The 25996-nt window shown below is 36.6% G+C and overlaps 1 protein-coding gene across 2 annotated transcripts in view; it reads right to left on the bottom strand.

Annotated features, from left to right (window-relative positions):
- The window catches only part of SYNE1 (spectrin repeat containing nuclear envelope protein 1), a 284981-nt gene that overhangs the window by 18189 nt on the left and 240796 nt on the right, over window positions 1–25996 (bottom strand). For both annotated transcript variants that reach the window (XM_015821883.1, XM_029285211.1), the window contains 9 exons: window positions 24234–24396; window positions 14163–14350; window positions 12477–12627; window positions 8316–8498; window positions 7978–8115; window positions 6306–6497; window positions 5118–5448; window positions 2418–2486; window positions 303–445 (listed from right to left, as the gene is read on the bottom strand). In XM_015821883.1, the coding sequence (XP_015677369.1) occupies window positions 303–445; window positions 2418–2486; window positions 5118–5448; window positions 6306–6497; window positions 7978–8115; window positions 8316–8498; window positions 12477–12627; window positions 14163–14350; window positions 24234–24396 (1558 nt within the window). The remainder of the gene's footprint in view (window positions 1–302; window positions 446–2417; window positions 2487–5117; window positions 5449–6305; window positions 6498–7977; window positions 8116–8315; window positions 8499–12476; window positions 12628–14162; window positions 14351–24233; window positions 24397–25996) is intronic.

Raw genomic sequence — 25996 nt, 5'->3', positions numbered from 1 at the left:
TGAGGATGAGCAAAACAGGTGAGATATAAATAGCATTTATTTGTTGCATGTATGTTAAGAACCCATAATTTCCACTAGCATTTGGAACTATGAGATATCCATCCATCCATCCATCCATAATAATCCTGGTCCACTTTGCATGTTTCAAGATGGACTTGTGGCCTGTGATAACTTATGCCACTATTAATTTGTTAGGACAGCAGCACTTCACATTCTTTTTAAGGTTAGAAGTTACCGTTTCTGTACATCGAGTCGTTCAATTTTACATCCAGCCACCAGGTGGCAATGTTCATAGTACTTACATATCCTTTGTAGCTAGAATCTAGCTCAGGCCCTGTAGGGGTTTTACTGCGGATTATATTCTCCGTTTGCTGTATTTGAAAACGACTTGTGTCCAAAGCTTTGTCAAGCTGCCGAATATGTGTTTCCAAGGAACCTGGTTCTCCTGCAGTAATTATACAAATGAGATGTTATTAACTAAAAGCAGCTAAAATATCTCAGACCGATAAAATGGAGAGTGGGGTTAATTAGGTTAGGAAGCATGACTGAATAGCATGTCTGTGACAAATTAAATCTACAAGTAATTTGCAAATGGATAAGTAATTGAGGACAAGTGATTTTTTTTAAGGAGAAAATATATACTATTGACCAAAGCAATCTATTTTTAGAAATAGCTCTGAACGGAAGGCAAAATATTCTACTTGTATTATTGCATCTTCAGACATTTTTAAAATATTTGTGGTATTCTCACTAGGTAAATAAGGAGAGTGTTTGAGAGAGAGAGAGAGAGAAAAAACTACATTCTGTTTTCCTTTCAAAAAATTTCATATCCCCTACAATTTGCTTCAGGCTGCAATAGTATATCTCAGATGAAAACAAATGGCTACTTTTGGATAAATTACAAAAACAAACAAACAAACAAACAAACCCCAGAAATTTGAGTGATCCATTAATTTTCTTTAAAATTCAGAAATGAGATGCTTCCTTATGTCTATTTCTAGTTTTCTAGCATGCAAGGAAAACAGCATGTCCCAAACCCTGACTATTTGGGTTTTATATGTCTATATTTTACAGATTTTTTTTTAACTGGAAAACTAAACTGCAAAGCAGCAAAAATGACTCCAGGATACATATTTGCTATTAAAAAAAGACACAGCACCTTCCTTTATTACAGACATAATCAGAAATATTTGGAGAATATTCAGCATTCATATTTCATGCTTTTAAAAAAAAAACCTCTTCCGGAATAAAATCCAGTTACATCTACCGCTCAGCATAGTAGAAATTATTGGCAGCACTAAATCCCTCTCTTCGGATGCAAGTTCCAAACACAAATAGTAAAACTGAGGAACAGTGGAAAAGATGTGATGTCTACGCATGGAACATAAAGGAGAGAGGAGACCTTGCGAGAGCGGAGGTCAGCTTGTGCAGTGTGTAATGCCATCCAATATTTTCAAATTGTAGAAGAAGGTCTGATAATGCAGAGAAGGGAAGCCAGCCTGACACTATAAGTGGTCCTCAATTCACGACTACAATTGAGCCTAAAATTTCCATTGCTGAACAAGGCAGTTGTTAAGTGCCTTTTGCCCCATTTTGCAACCTTTTTTTGCCACAGTTGTTCAGCGAATCAGTGCAATTGTTAAATCAATTGCACTGATTCGCTGAACAACTGTGGCAAATTGTTAAATCAATTGCACTGATTCGCTGAACAACTGTGGCAAATTGTTAAATCAATTGCACTGCCGTTAAGTGAATCCAGCTTCCCCCGTTGACTTTGTTCGTCGGAAGTCAGTTGGGAGGGTTTCAGATAGGGATCATATGACCCCCGGCACAGTACAAATGTCATAAATACATGTCAATTGCCAAGTTCCCGATTTTGGATCATGTTATCAGGGAGATGCTGCAATGGTCTTAGGGGTGAAAAATGGTCGTAAGTCACTATTTTCAGTACTGTTGTAACTTGGAACAGTCACTAAACAAACGGTTGCAAATCCAGGACTACCTTTATATTGGTTCAGTTCCACCCATGTAATGCTTATTGGCCTTGCAAAACCTTCCTTATAGCATAGCACAATAAATTTATACAGTTGGTGATATTAGTTATTTCTTATCTGAATCCAATGCAATATATACTGATGCATTTCCCCCCAGCTCACATACTATGAGACAGGGATGTTAGCACTATGACTCTGTATTATACTTTTAAAAAACATAGAGACCTCAAATTTTGTGAGTTTGCCAAATATCCAACTGGAAGCAATAATATTTTTTGTGTGAGAAAATAGTTTTTAATTTGTTGGTGCATCTGAGTGAATTAGAGTGATTGGTTAAATAATGAATAAAGCAGCAGATGTGTTAAGAAAGCTCTACTAGAAGTATTTTAGGATTATAGAAATTTTAGGCTTTTTAATGCCTACCACAGACATTTTTGAGAGCATTTTCAGTATGTTTTATATAGGCTTCAGGGCTCTCAGGAATCACTACATCTGCAAAGATAAAACACAGCCATTGATTCTTAGCAATAATTATTGAAAGGAATCTGTAAATTTCAAAAGAAAATAATTTACCAAGTTTATCCACATTTTGCTTAGAGAAAGAGAACTGAAATTCATCACAGTGTCTGGTCTATATCCAATACTATATTGCTATAATAGAAATCCTTAATGAAACAGACTTTCTCTTTCATCCACTGATCCCAAAACTCTTTTCTAGATTATTTCAGATGCTTAGGGGACTCCAGAACACATCTGACAAAACATGGATGGTACAAAGAGGCAGTGTAAGGGGAACTCCTTAATGAAAATAAAACCCTTATTACATTAAAGTGGAAGTACTTCATAGTGTCATCACAAGTTGGAACCTATTCTATAATTTCAAACCTGGAAGTAATGTAGTGCAAGAAAATAGCATAACCAGGTGCAAATTGCCACACGTGTACTGTAATGATATGTGAGCAATAGCTAGAGAGACTGGGTGAAGAAATGCTAATCAGATAATTGAAGGCACAGCCTGTAGTTGCATAATGGGTGGAGAAAGACATTCAGAAAGGATCCTCCCTAGTTTCTCAGGCTGTCAAGGAGAAAGAGTTGTATATTTAAACTTGCAAGATTTTGTTAATGTAGCCTTATAATAAAGTAGAATTAGCTTATCTGGTCACGTTTCCTGTCTGGTCTACTTGGCAAAGCTGACATGTATATTCCATGATGCTTATCTTGTTCAAATTCCATGATTTTTCTAAGAACATCTTACCTTAATTTTTTCAATTGGTCATCTATGTTATTATACACATGGGCATTGTCACGTATAAATGCCATTCTTGAAACATAATGATGAGAGAGACTTTGACCAGACCTCCAAATCTATTATTTATGTATCCTTGGTAGCCTTTCGGAAGTCCCTCAAAATGGGGCTCTGTCAACAGGTTTGGGGATCTCAGGGAAATGGAGAAGTAGTGAAGTGGCTACATTGATTAGGGGACTGGAGGCTAAAGCATATAAGGAACGGTTGCTGGAATTGGGTATGTCTAGTTTAACGAAGAGAAGGACGAGGGGGGACATGATAGCAGTGTTCCAATATCTCAGGGACTGCCACAAAGAAGAGGGAGTCAAGCTATTCTCCGAAGCGCTTGAAGGCAGGACAAGAAGCAACGGATGGAAACTAATCAAGGAGAGAAGCAACCTAGAACTAAGGAGAAACTTCCTGACAGTTAGAACAATTAACCAGTGGAACAACCTGTCTCCAGAAGCGGTGAATGCTCCAACACTAGAGAAGCAGAGGCCAAGAAGCCCTGTTCTCCAAAGAACATCCAAGTACTCAATGCAACAGCCCAGTAACAGCACAGCCACCAACTGCAGAAACTGAACAATTCACAGCAATCTCCCAGAACAGGAACTAGTCACCATCAAAGAAGCAGGCATCCAATAGCAGGTCAAGAACATGAACAGCTGGACAGCACCTGGACATGATGACACCTACTGGTCAAAGAAATTAACAGCAGTGCACCAATGCCTAGCATCCTAGCAGTGTGCCAAGGAAAACATAAAACAAAAATCACTGTTATTGATTTTAACAAGAAATTGAGGAGATAGTGGAAAGCATGGAGTATATGTATCTATGTCACATAATTACGGTATTCCTGCCAAAAGTTTTTTTTATCATCTGAGTATTGTAAGGAAAGCATCACAGATCCACAGACATTCCTTTGTGTGATTCACAGAATACAATGAAGAATTAAATGTAAATGACTTTTAGATCACATTTCTATGTGCATCTGAAAGAAAATCTGATTGAAATTCATATTTATTTCTATATAACTGGAGATAGGATCAAATATTTTTTCTCCTACTTTTTATTTTTTTCCATAGGAGCAGAAAATTCCATTAAAAGATGCTGAGTTATCTGCATTGTGTTTTTATTCTTCAAGATCAATCAATCGAACTAGATAAGTTTAGCCTGCTCTGATTTGATTTGATCAGAATGCACTGATGATTACTTGGGTTAGGTAATGACCATATATTATAATGTCATATAAATGCCTTTGCTTTATGCATATGTCCATGTGGGTTTGCTGCATTAGGGGACAACAAGATTTCCTTTACTAATTCACACATGGAAAAATGACAAGGAGCCACAATTCCCAAAGGCATACAATAAAAATAATAACTAATTATTATTTTATCTAAGTCAAATGTTTTCTTGAAATGTATCTTCTCTCCTTTTCCCTAAAATTATAATGACTAATTGTGCAATGTCATTTAATAAATCCATTTGATTAAGAATATTCTGGTTTAAGGACGACTTAAACAGAGCCTACTGTAGCAAAATTTAATTACAAAATGATTCAAGTTAAATATGCAATGGTTCAAGTTCATTACACAGTGTATCAGCTTACATACAAATTTGGCTTAAGGAAAGACCTTGGGAACGGAACTTGTTCTTAATCTGGGGACTGCTTGTATCTCACTAATTCCTTCTGTGCCAGTTGGAGAATATTAGTAAAGATTTTCAGAGTCAGAAGTGGCCCTGTAACCTTACATCAAACATCTCAATCATAAAGGCCGGCTGAAGGGAGATGATCTGATTTAAGAAGATCAGGGAGATCTGTGGATAGATTTTACCTGCCAGGCTTGTAGCTCCTTGAAGATAAAAATCTTTGTCCTCCCTCCCTTCTTCGTCAGAGTGAAGGGCTCTTGAAACTGCTGTCTCCAGGTCACGACTCAGGTCATAGTCATGATCCCATTCCAAGGGGATTGAATCTACACTAGCTGGCGTATCCCGCCCTGACCTTTCACTTCGGAGAGGCTGGGGAAGAGACAGTGAGAGAATGGAGGAAGGATGTGGGGAAAGGACACTGTCTGCAGATTTGTCATGCCAGTGCAGGTCAGAAAGATCTGCTGATTCATCCAGATCCACTTCACGATCAGATAACTCGTGCTCATCATCTGTGAGCTGGAAAGAGACATTAAACAATAGTGAATGCTTTTCATAAGGAGCCTTTCTACTGTTTGCTAGGTCAAGAAGACCAAAGTCTTGCTGCATGACATCCATCCTTTCAAGATTATATATATATATATATAAAAACATGGGGAATATTTAGGATAAATGGTTAACTCAGACCTTAGATCTACATGAAACTTTAAAGTGGCATCTTTTAGTTGAGAGATAAGTGACTTTTTTTTTTTGCAGTGTTACTTTTAAGTTGTGGATGGGGGCCTTTGAAGAACAATATGAAGGTGTAAGAGGCTTAATGAATCTATTTTGTGTTCTGCCCTCAAACAATGTTCTACCAAAAATATACAGTAGCTCCACTGCCAGACTTCAGCAGTGTAATTTGGAGATGCTCAAATGCAGACCTGCAAAACATATAGCCCAGGGCTGCATGCTATCTGCCAAGCAGCCTTGTAAGGCCCATCCACATTTTTAAAAATGTCAGTAAATTCATCCCCTCCTGGAAGGAGATGTTGCCAAGTGGCTCCAAAGCCTTCAGGCTTCACTGAGGCCTCCAGTTTCAGTGCTGCTGCTGCTGCTTCGTAGCCATTGAACACCTGAACAGTGCAACAGGTATTCCTTTGCGGCCCAATGATTATTTTTCATTTATCAGCCTGGCTGTTTTTCCTTTACAATTTGTGCAGGCCTGCCCTAAAGAATGTAAAAAATGGCTTTTGAAGGAGCTGCGGTGCTTAGGACATGACATATCCAAAACAGCTATAACCCTGTAGGTGCTTGAAGAAGAGAACACAGAATCTCTGATGATGTCTAACATTAACAAAATGTATAAATATTGATATAGCAAAGTTAACACTTACTGGAAGACGAATTAATTTTTTGTGGTATCTTTCTACTCGGCCAAAGACCTCGTGGCAATAACGTCGCAGCTCGTCCAACTCTTCCTCAATGACAGCTGCATCTAAAGGCTCACTCTTTTCTAACAGTTGCTCACCCTGGGCAATGATATGCTCAATTTTGTTGTTGTTCAGGGAGATCTCCTGTTGAAAAGCCTGAGAAACAATGTGTAATTTATTATACAGAACATAAGAAAAGTTAGGACCCAGAGGCCAATCACTATACTGTATATTTTATTAACTAATCCTCCCCCCCGCAAAATCTTATGTCACATAAGTGAGGAACTGTTTAGAAGAAAATGGCAACCTATGCATTAATCTAAATTTATATAATAAATTCTTTATGGAGTCTTCTTTTTTCAATGGGGACTGACCATTGGCAATGCTGTATATTTCTGGTACATATAACCAATAAATTGGTTTATTTTATCTCTAGCAAAGATTTCTGCAGCCCTTCCTCACTGAGTGGTCCATCATTTAGCAATTGTTCGCAAATACGACAGTAATTTTTTAAAATTACAATCACTGAGTACACTGAAGAAGCAAATGCCATGCTCCTGATCACAACACATGCTGGAGTAAGAGTAACACTTGCATACTGTAGGTGTATGAGAGACCTTTATCTAAATGTGATAGCAGCAACCAATGGCCATCACAGTCTCTCTCTCTCTCTCTCTTAGCCACATATTCACTTAGTGACTATTTATATCCCAATGTAAAGAATAGATTGTAGTTGCTAAACAAGGGCAGGGTGCATTATGGATACTGTACAGAATAAAAACAAAGCTGTCCTTATATTATGATGACACCAAATTTTGCTCAAGGCCTGATGCCCATATTAACATAAATATAAACATAAACATCCCATAAAACTATCAGCTTGAAAAGAAGAAATGTATTTTGTAAGGTATACTTCAATAAGGTAATTTTTGGTCATGACCCCTGCAGGCAGTAGTGCAAAGGATATAATTTTATAACAGGTGGCAATATTTTACCTGATTTTAGCCATTTACTAATTTTTCTTTTATCATTAAGGAATCAAACCTGAAATCAAAATTTCCTTGTGTCACAAATTTCCTTGTGTCTCGTAATGACAAAGTTATTCTCATGAGACTTAGACAGCAAGTACGTAATGATAGGAATTGTAGTAAAAATTTATAGAGAATTTCCCTTAATTATTTTAAATTGTACAGCTAATAGAAAAGCATAAAATGTGTTTTAGGAATGTGTTTTATTCCTAAACAACAAACTAATTTGAGACAGAAGACTTGAGTGGCAAATTCCTGTTTTACTTTATGATGTGGCAAACATATGGTATAAATTGATTAGGAAGATGAGTTGCAGTGGAACAGCAATGGGTAAGGAGAGGATTTTCGTAGTAAGTACAGCTTGTTTTGACTTATTATTATTTATTTATCATAATCGTATAGCTACCCATCTCAACATGACTCTAGGTGGCACCATTGTAGTATATATACAATAACATTACTGTACGCAACCTTGCTTATGGGTGTGTGATGAATTTTAAAGCTTATTTTTTTACCTCATACATATTATGTTACATAAAAATATAGTTAATGACAAAATCTGCTTTGCTTTTTTATTATTGTGATCCTCTAGATTTATATTTCTGTACCTTGAGTTGCTTTATCTTTGCTTGAACATCACACTCTGAGAAGTGTTCTATGTTGGTGAGCTGCAAGTCCATCTCTGTAAGCCAGACCAAAATGCTGTCACGTGCCGTCTCAAATTCTTCACGTTGGCCAATGAAATGCTATTAAAAAAAAAAAAAAAAAAGGAAACGTGAGGTAATTATGCAATCCAAACGATTCAGCTTTTTCCTATTAGTAATATCCTTTACCCATTTACAGCAAAATCCAAAGATAACAAAAGGGAGAGAGAAAACTGCTATTCTTAAAATTGTCCCTTCAACTGCAGAAACATTGCACTAAATGAACGAAAATAGAGGAATACTTTAAGTCTGCGGAGGATGGCGATCACTCGTTTTTGCAAATTGTCCCATCTTTGGTTTCCCTCGTGGACCATCAACTTGAGGCTGCCAGCAGAATCAGTGCGGTTTTCTCTGGCCAAGCGTCGGTACTGTTTGTTGATCAGTTCTAGCTGAGTTAAACTTTCTTGTACTTGACGTTGAAAAGCCTACCAAAAATAGAAGCAGCAAAATAACCTATTAAACTTCGGCTCTTATAATGACTATCTTCGACTGGATTTTTATTTTCGCTTGTATCTGGTAATTTTTCTATCAAAGAGACATTATTATCTAGGCTTTTTCAAAAATCCCCTGCCATACTGGAGAGAAAGATGTGAGTTTTGTTTACATAAAAGTAGTGCTAAAGATTGCTACCTGAAGTATATTTTTTCCTATGCCAAAATATATAAATATTCCATATAGACAGCTCTTTTCTTGAGATATTAGGAACTACTTGTTGTGCAGTACATTAAATCACTGTGCTATACCAACTATTTTCAAACAGAACTTTTTAAAAAGTCAGGTGCAGGTTGATATTTAGGATGAAGTAGTACATGTTTCTAAAACATGGCATTTGGAAAGCAGGCAGCCAGTTGGCAATGGCATCACAACACAACACATATCTTTATACAAACATGTTTAACTGTGTCTTTATAGTCCTGTACTCTGTGACAAAGTGCTAATACAATTAAAATAATGGATTTCTCAGAACCTCATAATAAAAGAAAGACAAACAGACATAGTTTGTTCACTCAATAAGCTTGAATGCGTGGTATTGTAATTATATCACCTAAAATTAGATTGTGTAGGTAGACCACAACACAGAGAGAGAAAATAGTGTGTGAACTCAGGTTTTACCAAGGGAAGACCAGCAACTTTATTATTATTATTATTATTATTATTATTATTATTATTATTATTATTATTATTATTATTATTATTATTATTATTATTATTATTATTATTATTATTATTATTATTATTATTATTATTATTATTATTATTATTATTATTATTATTATTTATTATTATTATTATTATTATTATTATTATTATAATATAACTTTCAGGGATTACATGCTATCCTTGAATCACCAGGTGTAACATAACAAAATAATCTATAGGCACATTCATGGCCATCAACATAAACTCTGAGTTATTTTTGCTCCTTTTTATTAGCAATCAACATGATTAAAATGAAAATAGATATTTGTGCAGCAGGTTGCAGCCAAGGACAAAAGGGAGCTATGTAATATGAAGCAGCAAATATCCTCCAAGGCTTCATCTTATAAATGATCAATCAACTCAATTTAAATGTCAGTGCAGAATGTAGATAGGTGGGGAGATTAAGTAAAAAGAGGCAGACTGCAGTGGAAATTATATGAAAAATTCAGTTGGAGAACAATAAAAACCTTAATAAAACAAATCCAGAAAAACAAATCCACCTGTTTGAGTCAGTAAGAAAGACTACAGATTTTAAACAAGGAGGCTTATGTTGGGCCCACCACATTAGTAATTTCATCTGTTGCTAACATTTGTCCAGAGGAATGACAGCTGTAATGTTTTCTACTGTCTTACAATGATGTGCTTCTATACTGATATTCTAATTTGCTCACTTTAATTATACTTTAGCTGAAACTTTTCAAAAGAGTAAACTCTTTCAAATGTGTATCACATTTAACATTGCATTTATTTTGGAGAAATGGAAGCCTTAAGTCTGACAATTATTTTGCCTTTGTAAACGACTAATTTTCACCATTAAACATAGCTAAAGCATCTAGGCAAGGAAAAAATGCATTAAGGCAAATATAAATCTATGTTTTAAAAGTCCTCATACCATATGCAAAGAAGTAAATGCTCGTCTATAAAAAGTATCCAAAAGATGAAATTTCTGGAATACAGCTTTTCTTGTAACAGGCACACTGAAATGTTCCTCTTTATAAACTTTTAAGTGAGTTTTATTTTATTTCCACTCACTCTATAATGTCTACTGTAGCATGTGAAAATAGTAAACAAGTTAAAAGCAAAGTAAAAATATGTTTGAACATCTTTTTCAAGATGCTCTGCAGCAACCACACATTTAGGCGAGCTTAAGTGGGTAGTTGAAATGCATTTGGATAAAAGAAAATGAAATGAAATACACAGAAAAAGCTCACAGAGGAACACATATTTATCATCTACTAAAATATACTTTGTTGAGTTTTATTTACTGGGGTAAATTGTACAATTTCTTAGTAAGTAAAAGGGAAATGGAATGGAAAGTAAATAATGTTTTTATCCAAACTGACTGACTCATTCATGGAACTTTGGATATTAGTGATTGCAAGACTAAGTCCTACTTAAACATGATGGTAGTTGTTTGAAATAATTAAAATGGTAAGTGAAAGAAAGGATGAGAGTTTCAAAATTAAAAAAAATCAATAAAATATAAAAAGTGTATTTTTGAATTGTGTAAAGATGAGTTAAAGCTTAGGCCATTATCGTTAGTCTGAATCAGAAAACAGGATGTATTCATCTGTACAAATTTTCTGTTTTGGATAGTATCAGCAAGTATTTTTTATCTCATTTTCCTATATTTTCTCTTCCTGGTGTTCACAATTATATTTTGCATTACATCTATAAACTCTGGCTGATGTGGTTGCCACTTCCCTTGTTCTCCTCTGGCTCAACTGAAAGAAAGGAAGAGATGGGAAATGCTTCCATTTCCAAGTGGCATTATGTTTCTTCCTGGGCAGAATGAACCATAAAGGGAAATTAAACCAAACAAAACAATAGCCCAGTAGTAAGAAACCACAGGTACCTTCTGCTTGCTAAAAAAGAGCAATATGCTGTTCCATTGGGATGACATTATTACCTGTTCAAAGTCAATTGTATCATTTGTGGTCAGGAGCCATTGGGCATACACCAGCTAAATTATAGCGGGCTATGGGCTTACTATGACCAATGCATATGGATCAAGTGCGCTAATTCATTTTAATTATAGTTTAGGGCAGGACAAACAACCTGTGATCGATTTTTGCAGTTTCAAACTCCTTTTCTCCAAAACTGAAGGTAGAATTTGATCTTTCACTAAAATAAAGTGAAAGGCAGGAAACCCTACACCATTTTGGACAAATGGCTATCCAGTCCCTTCTTAAAAACTTCCAGTGTTGGAGCATTCACCGCTTCTGGAGGCAGGTTGTTCCACTGGTTAATTGTTCTAACTTTCAGGAAGTTTCTCCTTAGTTCTAGGTTGCTTCTCTCCTTGATTAGTTTCCATCTGTTGCTTCTTGTCCTGCCTTCAGGCGCTTTGGAGAATAGCTTGACTCCCTCTTCTTTGTGGCAACCCCTGAGATATTGGAACACTGCTATCATGTCCCCCCTCGTCCTTCTCTTCATTATTTATTTATTTATTTATTTATATTTGAATTTATATCCCGCCCTTCTCCCGTAGGACTCAGGGCGGCTGACAATCTATTTAAAATACATACAAAACAATACAAATTTAAAATTAATTAAAAAGAATATTAAATATTTGTCGAATTTAAAATATAATTAAAACCCCCCTAAAAATTACCCTAGGCCAGTCCTGCAAGCNTATTTGAATTTATATCCCGCCCTTCTCCCGTAGGACTCAGGGCGGCTGACAATCTATTTAAAATACATACAAAACAATACAAATTTAAAATTAATTAAAAAGAATATTAAATATTTGTCGAATTTAAAATATAATTAAAACCCCCCTAAAAATTACCCTAGGCCAGTCCTGCAAGCTGGAATAACCAAGTCTTGAGGGATTAAACTAGACATACCCAATTCCAGCAACTGTTCCTTATATGTTTTATCCTCCAGTCCCCTAATCATCTTTGTTGCTCTTCTCTGTACTCTTTCTACAGTCTCAGCATCTTTTTTACATCGTGATGACCAAAACTGGATGCAGTATTCCAAGTGTGGCCTTACCAAGGCATTGTAAAGTGGTATTAATACTTCACGTGATCTTGATTCTATCCCTCTATTAATGCAGCCCAGCACTGTGTTGGCTTTTTTGGCAGCTGCAGCACACTGCTGGCTCATATTTAAGTGATTGTCCACTAGGACTCCGAGATCTCTCTCAAATTTGCTTCTGTGACAGCATCAGAACAGATTATATTTCAAACAGATAAAATCACCTCAAATTTCTTTAGTTCTTCTTTAGCAACAGTATATAATACACCGGAAGAACTAGGCAAAGCAGCCGTCCTTTCAGAAATTTTCAACCAATCTTCAAAGCGAGAATAATCATCCAAAAACTTCTGCCATAGTCTCCATGTCTCTTCAATTCTGAAATAAAGATAAAAATAGAAGAGGCTGAATTTCACCTTAATAATAATTATTTGATATCTTATCTAGTTACCAGCTGTAATAAGGAAATCATTTTGCCTATTTGAACGTGCCCAAGCAAACAAATGGTGTATTGAACAATACTGGCTTTTAATCCATCTTGACAGTAGTTCTGATTAACAAAAAACATAATTCATTCATTCATTATTTATTTAGCGCTTGGCATGTCATACATGGACTAGCAATATAAATTAACATTTCAACTGGATTGGTAGAACCCAATAAATATAAATGTCAAAAAGATCTATGTTCAAATATTAATATCTAGATCAGAGGTCCCCAACTTTTTGAGCACCAGGGATCGGTTCCGTGGAGAGAGGTTTTTGTGCGGACCAGAGGGGGCATGGTTTAATGTACTGTTTGCATCCCATAGATGGGGCTTGGCTTCTTTGCGCGGACCGGTTTCTGGCATGCTGAAGCCCGGTGCCGGTCCACGGACCAGGGGCTGGGGACACCTGGTCTAGATTATCTAACCATTGAAGCACAACATTATTTATATTTTTTTAAAAATCAGATACTGGAACAGAATATGCCTTCAGTTTACAGCCAGTCACAATGTGATCTAGTCACAATGAGGGGAGGATACTATGCCCTATTTATACAGAGAGTCCTAGCAGATGCCATGTGAGGTGGAAATCCTGTTCAGGATTGTCCATTGCTGATGTGGTAGTTCAAAGCCTGGCACTTTTCTTGTGGGGTCATTTATATGTCTATCTATTCTGCGCATTCAGCCACCCATTTGGCTTTCCATTGGGAATCAATGTTAAAACAGTTGGGCACATGTTGTGCAAATACTAGTGTGGGCTTGACCTGGAATAAAGTAGTTATGGATTGTTCCCCTTAAACCTTTGCAAATCTTTATTTTAAATCATGTAATTATTTCAAATGCTTCAACACAGCATTATAAAGAACTGAACAGAAAAGTTTCAGGGCTACTCAACTACAGCTGCTTAAATTAAGAAGTTTTTAAAAAATAGAAACACACACACATTGCATTAACAAATAACTGTACCTATCATGCCTTGTCTTGAATATAGATCATATCAGGAAGCAAAACACTGAACTATGAAATCATCAGCATTCCAAACATGATTGTCAAGGTGAACTATCAATTGATTAATATTCCAAAATACATAATTTCCATAAGGTTGTAGAAATCTGCTTTTAATTTAGCCATGATTGGCTGAGGGATTCTCGGGGTTGAAGTCCACAAGTCTTAAAGTTGCCAAGTTTGGAGACCCCTGGATTAGATAATTCAGTAGTGAGACTCTTTAGATAAATTTTAGCTTTTACTGCAGAATCTGTATGTAATAAAGTTTGATCCATATGAAAGTAACAATGCTGCTCTATGTAGTTTATATCCCTTAACCTATGTAACTTGTATCCGTTAACAGGCATTTAATTTAAGAACTGGCTAGATTTCATTCCATTCTAAGAAATCTGGAGAATCCTCTAAAGCTTCGCCAAATACTTACTTGAGTCGCCTTTCCATTGACATGGCACAAATATTCCGCCATCTTCGATCCAAGTTCCTTGTGGCTTGCTGAATGGAATCACATTCTGTTTCAGTAGCACAAGCATCACAATCATGGAGAAGAACTTCACAGAGATTGAGGACAGATGCAACCCCAGTGCTATGTTTCTCTATGTCTCTTTGAAGTTCCTGTAAATCAATAGATAAACTTGTGAAGGACTTAGGCAAAATTGAAGTTAATTAATACTGCATGTACTATAAACAAGCAAGGCAAAACTGAAATACAAATGAAGGAAAATAAAAAGCTAAGCTACTTGATAGTTAATAAGAATCCCAAATTGTTCCACAAAAATTGAGATTTTTTGACTTAGATTCCAAGTGGATATATTTAAAAATACGTTCTAATGCAACCAGGCACACACACACACACACACACACAGGGGGGGAGAGAAACCAATCATTCCAACACATACTTCTATTTCTGTAATCAAGTAAATGTCTTATTTATTAAACATAATAAGATAAAAAGAGTGCATAGAACATTGCTCTTGATGTTCATATTTTTTTGTTAAGAAATATTTAGTTCTACCAGGCTACAAATATACTAATTGAAATCCATTAAGTTTATTGCCACACATCTTCAGATAATTTCAATGAATCTAATATTAGTACCACTAATTATCTCTCAGTAGCAATTTGCAATTGCTTTTCTGGGTTCCATTCGTGGTTTGATGTTGACTTTTAAAACCCTGAATGGGATGACGGAAGAGAGTTTCAAGGAGTGTTTTCTTTTTGACATCCATGCCCAAACAGCCCTGGTTGGGTGATGGGATTAGTAAATAAATGTTGTGTTAGTGAAGGTAGTGCTTTACTATTAAGCTCTTTGTCATATTGCATTTCTTCATGTTGTGTGCAGTTAACTCCACATGTTGTCATGTTTCCAACCATATGCTTTATTTCCTTTGCGTCACTGGATCAGGTGGAGCAACAAGCAGGAAAAATTGGATCATTTCTTTTTTTATGAAAAAAAATAGTAACTGGAGTATGTGAACACAGAGTGAGAAATTTCCTTGATTGTTCTTGGTCTGTAGAAAAGTTTTGTTTCAAGAATTTTCTTTTCTGTGTGTTGTCCTTTGCTTTCTGTCTTTCTTAGTCAATTTTCAATGTATAAATAGGTATTTTGTCTTCTGATGAATGTTATATTTTGTAATATTTTTGTTTACTTCATTTAATGATTTTTGTGAATTTCAAACTAGAATTCTTCAGACTTACACTTTATCAGATCAAATCAAATACATTTCAGTTCTCTACTTTTACAACAAAGGTAGATGCAATATTACTGAAATTGTATCTTGTCTATCACTTGATTTATTAAGCTGAAATTGTACAAGAAGTTCAGGACCAAGGCAGTTAACTTAGGTCTTGTTTTTGTTGACTGAACAGAGCTACACCCACTTGGTTGCAGATCAGTCAATTTGACATTAGTGTTGTTTACCCAGCAATGTCCATGTGTAGAACTGCATTTTAGATTGCTTTAAAAACAAGTATACAGTATAATGACTGAAATAGTTACAACTATTTGTCTGTCTCCTACTTCATCTGTACACCAAGATAAAACATTTCCATTATTCCAGCTGCTATTTTACTTCAAAGTTTAGTCTTTAGTCTACAATGAATATGACATATGTTGCTGGTTTTATATCAATGAAGTATCATCACAGAACTGTTCAATTCCTGTTTCCTTGAATCCCTGTGATTATCTTGTCCTGCACTTTAAATATCATTTGTTGGAGTGTTAGCAGAGGTGGTGCTTTACTATTAAGCTTCTTGTCATATTGCATTTCTTCAAATTGCATGCGGTTAACTCACAATTTTTCATGTTTCCAATCATATGCTTTATGTAAGCATAAATGCTGTGAAAGGTGGAAGGAAACAGAAGAAGAGGACAATCACACAATGTAACAGACTTAGTTACAGTAGCACCAGCGGAAGAGCTGAAGAAGAGGTTAGGGACAGATTATCATGGAGAACATCTATCGATGTAGTTGCTAAGAATCAACACCAACGTGATACTACTTAAACAATCAAGCAGTCCATAAATTATGTTAACATCTTTTGTTAGCATAAGTGGCTATGCTATTTCTTATATACTTTTCTTATCCACACTATAAGAGACCGTGGTTCTTTGCTATGAAATGATCCATTCGGTTTGTTGATTCCCACATGGTCAATGTCCACTCTTGACACTGCTGTTTTGATAACATCAAGGTTGACTTGATTCATTGCTTTGGCATTCCCTCTTCAATTGTTTATAGCATGAAATGTCCATCTTGCTTTTGCCTGTGAACAAATCAGCAATGGACATCTTTTCACCTTTAATCCCAGCAACTTTTTGAATACCTTCTCGCTTGGGGGCTTCATACTCCAGTTTAATTTTTTGAAGAGATTTACTTCAGTAAGTGACATTTCCTTCTCCAATGGATACTATTTAGTCCAATTCTTTATCAGTGATCTGCTCATCAGGGATAACTGCTTGGAAAAGTGCCCTCCTGATGGTATAACTCATAGGTTATTGATAAAAATTGGGGGCAGGATGGCAGCAAGAAGCAAGAGGACAAAAGATGTCTGAGAAAACAGTGACAATTTTACTGATTCCAGTTCAGGGTGATAAAAATTAAGTTTACAATTGTGAGAAACTGTGGGTACCAGTCAGGGGCAAAAGAATTCAGAAGCAAATTCAGGAGAGCTGCATTTGAAAAACAACAACTCTACCTTAATTAGCTTGTTACAAATCACTTGGAATAGTTTTTAATAATGTATTTTTAATTTATAGCATGAAAAATACTGTTGAACTCTGTATCATTCATGCTTCCTGACTTTGCCAGCAATTTGAGATTTAACCACAGTTGTAAAACATGAATGCACTGAATATAATTCTCTAAAGACTAATGAAGTAGTCTTTGAATAGCACTAATTGAAATACATTTGCATTTCAATATAATTTAATATAGTATTGGGATTGGATGTATTACTTTTCATATAACTTAATTTCTTGCATTTGGAACAGTAGTCAAATTAACAAAGCAACAAGTTAAAGACAACTAATATTTATAATTTGTTCAGGAAAATGAGGACATTTAGCACCACATAGAAGAAAAAAAAAAAGAAGAAATGAAGATTCCTGGCTAGATTGATCATCTATTTGTTCAAAGGTAACACTACACAAAGTTTCTGTTCTTCTGCATAATTCTTCCTAGATTTCCCAATTGCAGATTCCTATAAATTAATTCTGAGGCACTGGGGAGATGGAAAGAATCCTATTTATTTCCTACCTAAACTATCTCTACCAGAGGCAGAGGCTTGAGCTAATGTGATTCAATATATGACAAAGAGCATTTTGCCCTCATAATACGTAGATTCTATGCCTGTGCCTGTCTGGCATGTAGACTGGTCAAGTCTGAACATCAAACATGCTGAATATAATTTACAACCTTATCCTAAGAAATATTGACAAAAGAATTTTCTCTGGGAAGAATTTTGTTTGATGAATAAAGCTGTGTGTGTGTTTGTGTGTGTGTGTGTAAGCATACCTTTGAGTACTGTTGACTTTTGGTGACTGTCTGGACAAGTCCCTGCAAATTTCTTGGCAAGATTTCAGAGTGGTTTGCCCTTGTCTGCTTCCTAGGGCTGAAATAGAATGACTGGCTCAAGGTTGCCCAGCCAGCTTCATGCCTAAGGCATGGATTAAAACTCACAGTCTGCTGGTTTCTAGACTGATATCCTAACCATTACACTACTTGTCATTATGAATAAACATTCATAATAAACAGTATTTATGAATAAACAGTGAGATCCAGGTGGTCCACCTACATTTTGAGTCAAATCAGAAGTCACTATAAGCACATGATTTAAACGTTTATTACCTTCTGATATTGACTGGTAGTTTTTTTGAATGCTAAATGGTACACTCATGTTGCGTATACTATGTGTATCAATGCCAACAGTCCCACTGTCAGAAGGATTTTGGGTATTCCTGTGTAAGGAACATTTGCTTAAACTCCAGTTGTCTGTATGTATGCAAAGAATATATTTGCATTTCTTGAGTGGATAAGAATCTCTAATAGGAAAGAAAAGGAACTGGGGGAAAGAAAGAAAGGAATAAATGGCTAAAATGTATCCTGACATTCAAACGGAAACTCAGATTCAAATCCCAATTTAGTAATAACAAGTGACACAAACATGTTGAATAAACCTAAACACACATTAAAGCAGGGGTCCCCAACCTCCGGGCTGCGGCCCACTAATGGACCATGGCCTTTCAGAACTGGGCTGCGGAAGTGGTGGGCAAGTATGCACATGCAACTCCACTTGCATGCGCAGTGGGCAGGTGAGGGCACATGCACAGCTCCATTTGTGCAAAGGGCAGGCACATGTGCTTGCTTGTGCAAATGGAACTGCGTGCAGGCACTTGCCCACCGCTCACACAGAAACACCCTTCTCCCTCTCAGCCAGTCTGCAAAGCCGCAAATGTTGGAGACTGCTGCATTAAAGTGTTATTTAAAAATTATTTTTTCATTAGAGAAAACCATGATAGTGAAAATGCAATCCTAATTAAAATATAAAATAACAGTAACAATAACAATAACAACAACAATAATAATAAAAGTTGGAAGGGACCCTGGAAGTCATCTAGTCCAACCCCCTGCTCAGGCAGGAAACCCTATACCATTTCGGACAAATGGCTGTCCAGTCTCTTCTTAAAAACTTCCAGCGTTGGAGCATTCACTGCTTCTGGAGGCAGGTTGTTCCACTGGTTAATTGTTCTAACTGTCATGAAGTTTCTCCGTAGTTATAGGTTGCGTCTCTCCTTGATTAGTTTCCATCCGTTGCTTCTTGTCCTGCCTTCAGGCGCTTTGGACAATAACTTGACTCCCTCTTCTTTGTGGCAGCCCCTGAGATATTGGAACACTGCTATTATGTCCCCCCTTGTCCTTCTCTTCATTAAACTGGACATACCCAATTCCAGCAACCGTTCCTTATATGTTTTAGCCTCCAGTCCCCTAATCATCTTTGTTGCTCTTCTCTGTACTCTTTCTAGAGAGTCTCAACATCTTTTTTACATTGTGGTGACCAAAACTGGATGCAGTATTCCAAGTATGGCCTTACCAAGGCATTGTAAAGTGGTATTAATACTTCACGTGATCTTGATTCTATTCCTCTCTTGATGCAGCTTAGCACTGTGTTGGCTTTTTTGGCAGCTGCAGCACACTGCTGGCTCATATTTAAGTGATTATCCATTAGGACTCTGAGATCCCTCTCACAGTTATTACTATTGAGCAAGGTACCACCTATACGATACCTGTACATTTGGTTTTTCTTGCCTAAATGTAGAACCTTACTTTTTTCACCATTGAATTTCATTTTGTTAGATAGTGCCGAGTGTTCAAATCTGTCCAGATCCTCCTATATCTTAAGTCTGTCTTCTGGAGTGCTGGCGATTCCTGCCAGCTTGGTGTCATCTGCAAATTTGATGAGTTCCCCATCTATGCCCTTGTCCAAATCGTTGATGAAGATGTTGAAAAGCATTGGGCCCAGAACAGAGCCCTGGTCATCCCACTACACACTTCTCTCCATGTAGATGCAGTTCCATTGAGGACCACACGCTGAATACGGCTGGTCAGCCAGCTACGAATCCATCTGGTGGTGATGCTGTCTAACCTACATTTTTCTATCTTATCAAGTAGTAGGTTGTGATCTACTTTATCAAATGCCTTACTGAAGTCCAAGTAAATTATATCCACAGCATTCCTCTGGTCCACTAATTTTGTCGCATATTTTGATTCTATGTTGCAGAAGAGCATAAATAGCCATGCATACTGCCCAGATCAGTGTTTCTCAATCTAACAACTTTAAGACAAATGGACTTCAACTCCCAGAATTTTCCAGCTACATGTTACATATTAAAGTTGCCAAGAGTTGCAAGTTGAGAAATATTGCCCTGGATCATATGGTTACATTACTGGATAAGTTGCACTCAAAAAGATTATAATGATAATGAATACATTCCTTCCCCTCCTTTTCACTTTACCTAATATAAGCATCCTAACATGCCATATGTATGCTTTTATATTCACAAATAGGCAAATGGCTGTTTCAGTCCAAAATAAGGCAGACACTGACAACTTTGTAATCCTAGAATTAAAAGTAGACCCTGCATTCTAGCAGGATATATATGATATATGATAATTATTTTTATTATATCTATTATGACAGCACACCTTTTCATGATTGTTGATCAACAACTGGCATTCTGTTGCCAACACTTTCTGACAGCTTGCGACTCATCACCTGTTGAATATGATGGTCTTCAAAAGCAAACTAGACCACAGTTCCTTCAAACTGCTTTTAAGCAATTCTCTAGGCTATATAATAACTCAAAGTTTCAATTCTGAGTCCTGATTCCTGAGCAGGACACCCAACAGTTTGTCTTCTTCCTGGTATTTTCATATGATCGCAATGAATCTTATAGCACATTACTGACTTTCAGGAATAATTGCTAATGTGAATGATCTATTCAGGTCTGTAGAGTCATACTGGACAAGAGGCTTAAGTCTATGGCTCTTCTTCATTATTACTTTTGTTCCTTAGTTACACACTACTAGTAACAAGTCACCCACAGCTACAGAAGTCATTTCAAAGGGTATATATTTCTTCAGTTATATTTGTAAAAGAGACTTCGGTTACAAATATTAATCTGCATGTTAATCTGCTAGCTTCAAGCTAAATTTATGTTCATTCTGTCTAGCTGACACTTTCTATTATGGGGATTTAAGTGCTGTTTCTAATCCAGTGGCCTGGTTCCATGGAGAGAGGTTTTTCTGCAGACTAGAAGGGGTGTGGTTTCGTGTGCTCCCTGCATGACGGGGATGGGGCTTTGCTTGTTTGCGCAGATCGTTTTCTGGCATGCCACGGACCACTGCCGGTCCATGGACCGGGACTTGGGATCCCTGTTCTAATCAACATTTGTTGTAAAGTTGCAGTGATACTCTGTAAAAGGGCTTGAAAGTCAAATAATGATTATTCATTGCTTCCCTTGTGAAATATTTTGCTATCAACACTAAGTACTTGGGTATACTGGCTGAAGTTAAAGTATTCCTTAATAGCAGTTTCACACAGTCCTTTTCAAACTAACCAACTCTAAACTCCAGTGCTGCAATAAATACCTATCAATTATTTGACCTCAAGGCAAGTACAAGACATTGCTCAAGAAGCTAATTAAACTAAGAGCTTAAGTCTTTAAAATGCCTCCAGTGTAAAAAAGATTGAGAAGATCAAATGTTTGTGGCAGACGTTAATCATCATAACAGATGAAGCAATCTGTCTACCAGAGGTATTAGTGAAAGGCTGAGAATGGCAACCTGATAGATTACACAGTAAGAAGATTTAATGATTTCCTCCCAGAATTACACTTTTCTGAAAAGGACACAGTACAGGCACATAGAGTTCAAAATACCAAGCTTGCGAAGTTGAATAAACCAAAGAATATTATAATTAAATTTCTTACTGAACAAAAATTCTTCGAGGCAAAATTTATTTTTTAGAGTTCATATTTGTCCATTAGAGACATTCATAGAGGCAATATTATTTTTGTCAGAAACTCACAAGCTGGAGGAGGAATTTAACTGGGGAAAAGATTTTTTTTTTTAACCAAGATATTAGCCTTATCGCCTTACCAAAAATTATGATATTTAAGCTTCTTACAGGATTGCCGATAAAAATGGGAATTCAGTATAAATGGGAATTTCCATTTAAATTTAGTAGATTGAAACCACAAGGAATGGAAACAATTTATGTTATTCAGGTTATGTATAAAACTGGCTGAGTTGGAGAAAATTCCTTCTGATGGTGCTTGGACAAGGAATGACCTTGGAGATTAAGCCAAAGAGCTGAAAAATGAAGCTCTCAGCTGAAAGAGGATTCAGACACAAAAATGAGCAAAGGGGAGAAAATACAAAATGAACCCTTTAGACTAGAAATTCTTGTATGGTATTAAAATATTAGTTCCTATTAGAATTAAGGTATAAGTCAGTGATGGTGAACCTATGGCACGGGTGCCAGAGGCGGCACTCAGAGCTCTCTCTGTGGGCACGCGCGCCATCGCCCCAGTCCTAGGCCTTCAGCTGGGTTTTATAAAATCTTTTCGCTTTAGGCCGCTGTGTACAAAAAAAAAGGTTCAATCAGTCAATTTCAACTTCTCGCGGGGAAAAAAAGATGTTGCAAAGTTGGAATTGATTGATTGAACTTTTTAGTCCCACCCAGTCTATTGTTACCACCGCAGCCACGCCCACCCAATGGGCCACACCCATCTGGCACCCAACGATGCATAAGTGGGTTTTGGATTGCAGTTTGGGCACTCGGTCTCTAAAAGGTTCGCCATCACTGGTATAAGTGGTTGAGATAAAAATTATTTAGGAAGAGGGATACAGAAAATTAATATAAGAAAGAACATAAAATTAAAATTATAAGAAGGTCCAATCATGTCCAACTCTAGGGAGGGGTGCTCATCTCCATTTCTTCTCCAAGGGAGCCAGCATTATCTAAAGACACTTCTGTGGCCAACATAATTATATGCCAAGGCGTATGGAACGCTGTTACCTTCTCATTGAAGTGGTACCTATTTATCTACTCATAATCGCATGCTTTCGAAGTGCTAGGCGGGCAGGAACTGGGGCAAGTGACGCTCATCACACAGCGCTTGGGTCTCAAACCTAGGCTAATTATAGGTACAATCATCGAAATTATCTGGAATATATCTAGCTCTATCAGATGCTGAATATATTTCATTTTTGCTAAAGAAATTCTGTTCCTCTAACCATGTTTTTTTTTAGATATATGGAAAGCCTTTATTTGTATAGGACTATTTGTAAAATAGTTGAGAGTATAAGTAAAAATCAATAATGAACACTCAAATGAATGTATCAAAAATAGGGATTTTATTTATTTATATAGCCTCCCAACTCCACTGTATAAAAGACCCATAATTCATAATGCTAACCACAGCCCATGAAAGAGGTAATTCTATAACAGAGCAGGCAGAGCTAGAATGTAGAATTAAGTGTCTTATCAGCTTAAGAGTTGTTATATTTCCATAAATGGTCCAAATCCAACTCCTCTTGAATTCTGTTGACCCCTTATCTGTCACCAATTCAGTACTGAACTTTAGTTGACTAGATTCTTCTGTATAGGATTGAGCAATAAATCTTTTGAACTACAATTTAAGGTATTGGTCCTTATCCTTTGCGCCTGACAAATGCTTAGTTTAAGAATGTATTACCAAGTACCTCAATTAGCATGTTATTCCTTTCATAAGCTCCAACAAAACAGTGGATATATATATATATGGAAAATATTTTTTCTTGGGTAGGGATTTAAACCAATTATTTTTGATTTTATACCAGCATTGTGCTAAATATGAAGAAATAGGTTTTATTAGACTTATTTCATGGATTATTCTCTTAAATTCATCGACAGCATACCCAAATTTGTGTAGGTCATTCAACTCTGCATGGAAAATAATTTAAAAAAACAACTTAGAAACAGCCAAAGGGAGGAAGAATAATTTGGCCTTTCCAAATACAACTTTCTTTTTCATCTCACGGACTTATAAACTTGTGAAATACTAACACAAAGATTTCATTTGTATATAGGGCAATTAACAGTGCCTCACATTTCACTTCCACATAATGAAAAGCCAATTACACCAGAAGCTAACATACTGTACATAATATGGTAGTGCCTTACCTCTGGTTGGCAGGCTCAGTGAGCAGTTCCATGTTGACTGGATGTCAAGCCAGCAGAAGATTCTACCAGAATAACGCTAAAAGCATCACTTGCCTTGAAATTTAAGGGCATCTTCCTCACTGCCCTCTTGTACCACAGGAAACAGCACGCCCAAACCTGCTTCACACTTGGATCACCTTCACCATTATGCAATTGGAAATGTGGGTATTTCATTTGGGGGGACTTTTTTGTTTTGTTTTGATTGCTCTTCTACCTCATGTTTTTGTTTTACCTGCTGTTCATTTAGTTTCCTTTGAATCTCCTTGGAATCACAAGTTTCATAAACAATGGCTTTGGATAACTCTGATTCAATGTGGGCGAGCCAAGATTTCAAGATGCTCATGTTCTTATCCAATTGCTGGATTGCCACCAAGGTCTCTCTCAGTTTTTTCATCCTGTTAAAAGACACAGACAATATCATGAGCATGTTTACTCAGGAGCTCTAGATATCTGCCTTTTTAACATACATATTTATTTTAGCAATTTTTAGTATCGATATAGTCTTGATTTTTAGAATGGATATGAATAACATAACCCAGTATGTTTATCTACAGGCATAAAAAGTATAAATAAACGTGCAAATAATATTGATAACTGTTAAATAATATATTGTTTACAATAATTACTTTTAGATCATGTAAATTTTAATTTTTAATTTAGCAATGAGTGCTTCAGATTCAATATTTCCAGTGAACTGAAGAAACAGGGTCGTGTAGTGGTTAAGAATTGCACTCAGAATGGGAACTGTAGATCTATTTCACTCTGAGCCATGCAAACTCACTGGGTGACTTTGGGCCAGGCAATCTGTGTATCTCAGTCCAATCTACTTGACAAATTGCTGAAGTGGAGGATCAAAACCAAAATAGGTCTTGAATCGTGCTTAGGGCATATATGATGCCTATTTGATCTTTTTAGTTTTGAGAAAGCACTGGAGAAAGATCCTTAGGTTCTAGTGTGAAATTTGACTAAGCCCTAGCCACTTCTTGGGATGACAGGTTGGTAACGGGCCTTGATTAAGTTTGTATGCTCTTGTGTACATCGTGAAAGCCTTCCTAATTCTCAGAGAAAATTTCAAGATGGTGACAGAAGAGATACTGTACGAACAGCATCTCTGGATAAGGACAAAGATCAACTCTGATAACAGGAAGAATGTTTATTAAGGATTACACGGTAGCATTAATTATCATTTTCCATTTTAATTTTATTTTTGGAATGCCATCTGTCGGTCTTGTTTAAGGTCGCCTAGTCCTTAGGAAGAGATGAGTAAGAAAACCATCTGAAAGTTTATTACTGCTCAACATTGCTGCTGTCAAATGGGTGGCCATATAAATGTGATAAATAAATGGGGAGGGGGGCTAGGGGTCTGTTGGAAAATAATTTGAATTTATTATCATCCCAGCTGTGTACAACATGTAAAATTGACATATGGTCTGACACCTAGGAAGAGTTAACACCCTCTGTTAGTTCTGAGGGATTGGACAAGAGCCCTTGGATTGGTCAGCTTGGCACTTGTATATTAGATTCATGTCCCTCCCTAGTTGATCAAGGCCTCCCAGGAGATGATATTGAGGTGATTCAAGCAGTCATGAGTTCATCCTTGAGAGATAGGATGATGAATTCAATCTGTGCTTGAGGTGGTGGTTTGTCGCATCTTCAAGAAGCCACTGTTGGACTAAACAGTGTTGGAAAACTTCTACCCCCTCTTCAATTTTTCCTTCTTGGGGAAGTTTGTTGAAAAAGTAATTGGACTGCAGCTTCAGAAGACCCTAAAGAAAACCCATTATCTGAATCTCTTTCAGTTGAGTTGCAGCCCTGGGCATCATACAGAGATGGCACTGATCATGTTTAAGCAGTCTGGGTGGGTTCAGACTATTTGAACAGCTGTTACAAATATAAAATCTGTGTAAGATGCTACTTATGCATGTCTGCTAAGCTATGGTAGAATAGATCCATCACTTCAGCGTTCCCTCTGAGATTTGAATGGTCCAGTCCTTG

The sequence above is a fragment of the Protobothrops mucrosquamatus genome, unplaced genomic scaffold (assembly GCF_001527695.2).
Source record: "Protobothrops mucrosquamatus isolate PMUCROS unplaced genomic scaffold, P.Mucros_1.0 scaffold_168, whole genome shotgun sequence".
Classification (NCBI taxonomy): domain Eukaryota; kingdom Metazoa; phylum Chordata; class Lepidosauria; order Squamata; family Viperidae; genus Protobothrops; species Protobothrops mucrosquamatus.
Note: the sequence above shows the minus strand (reverse complement) of the source record. Positions and strands in the feature narration are given on the sequence as shown.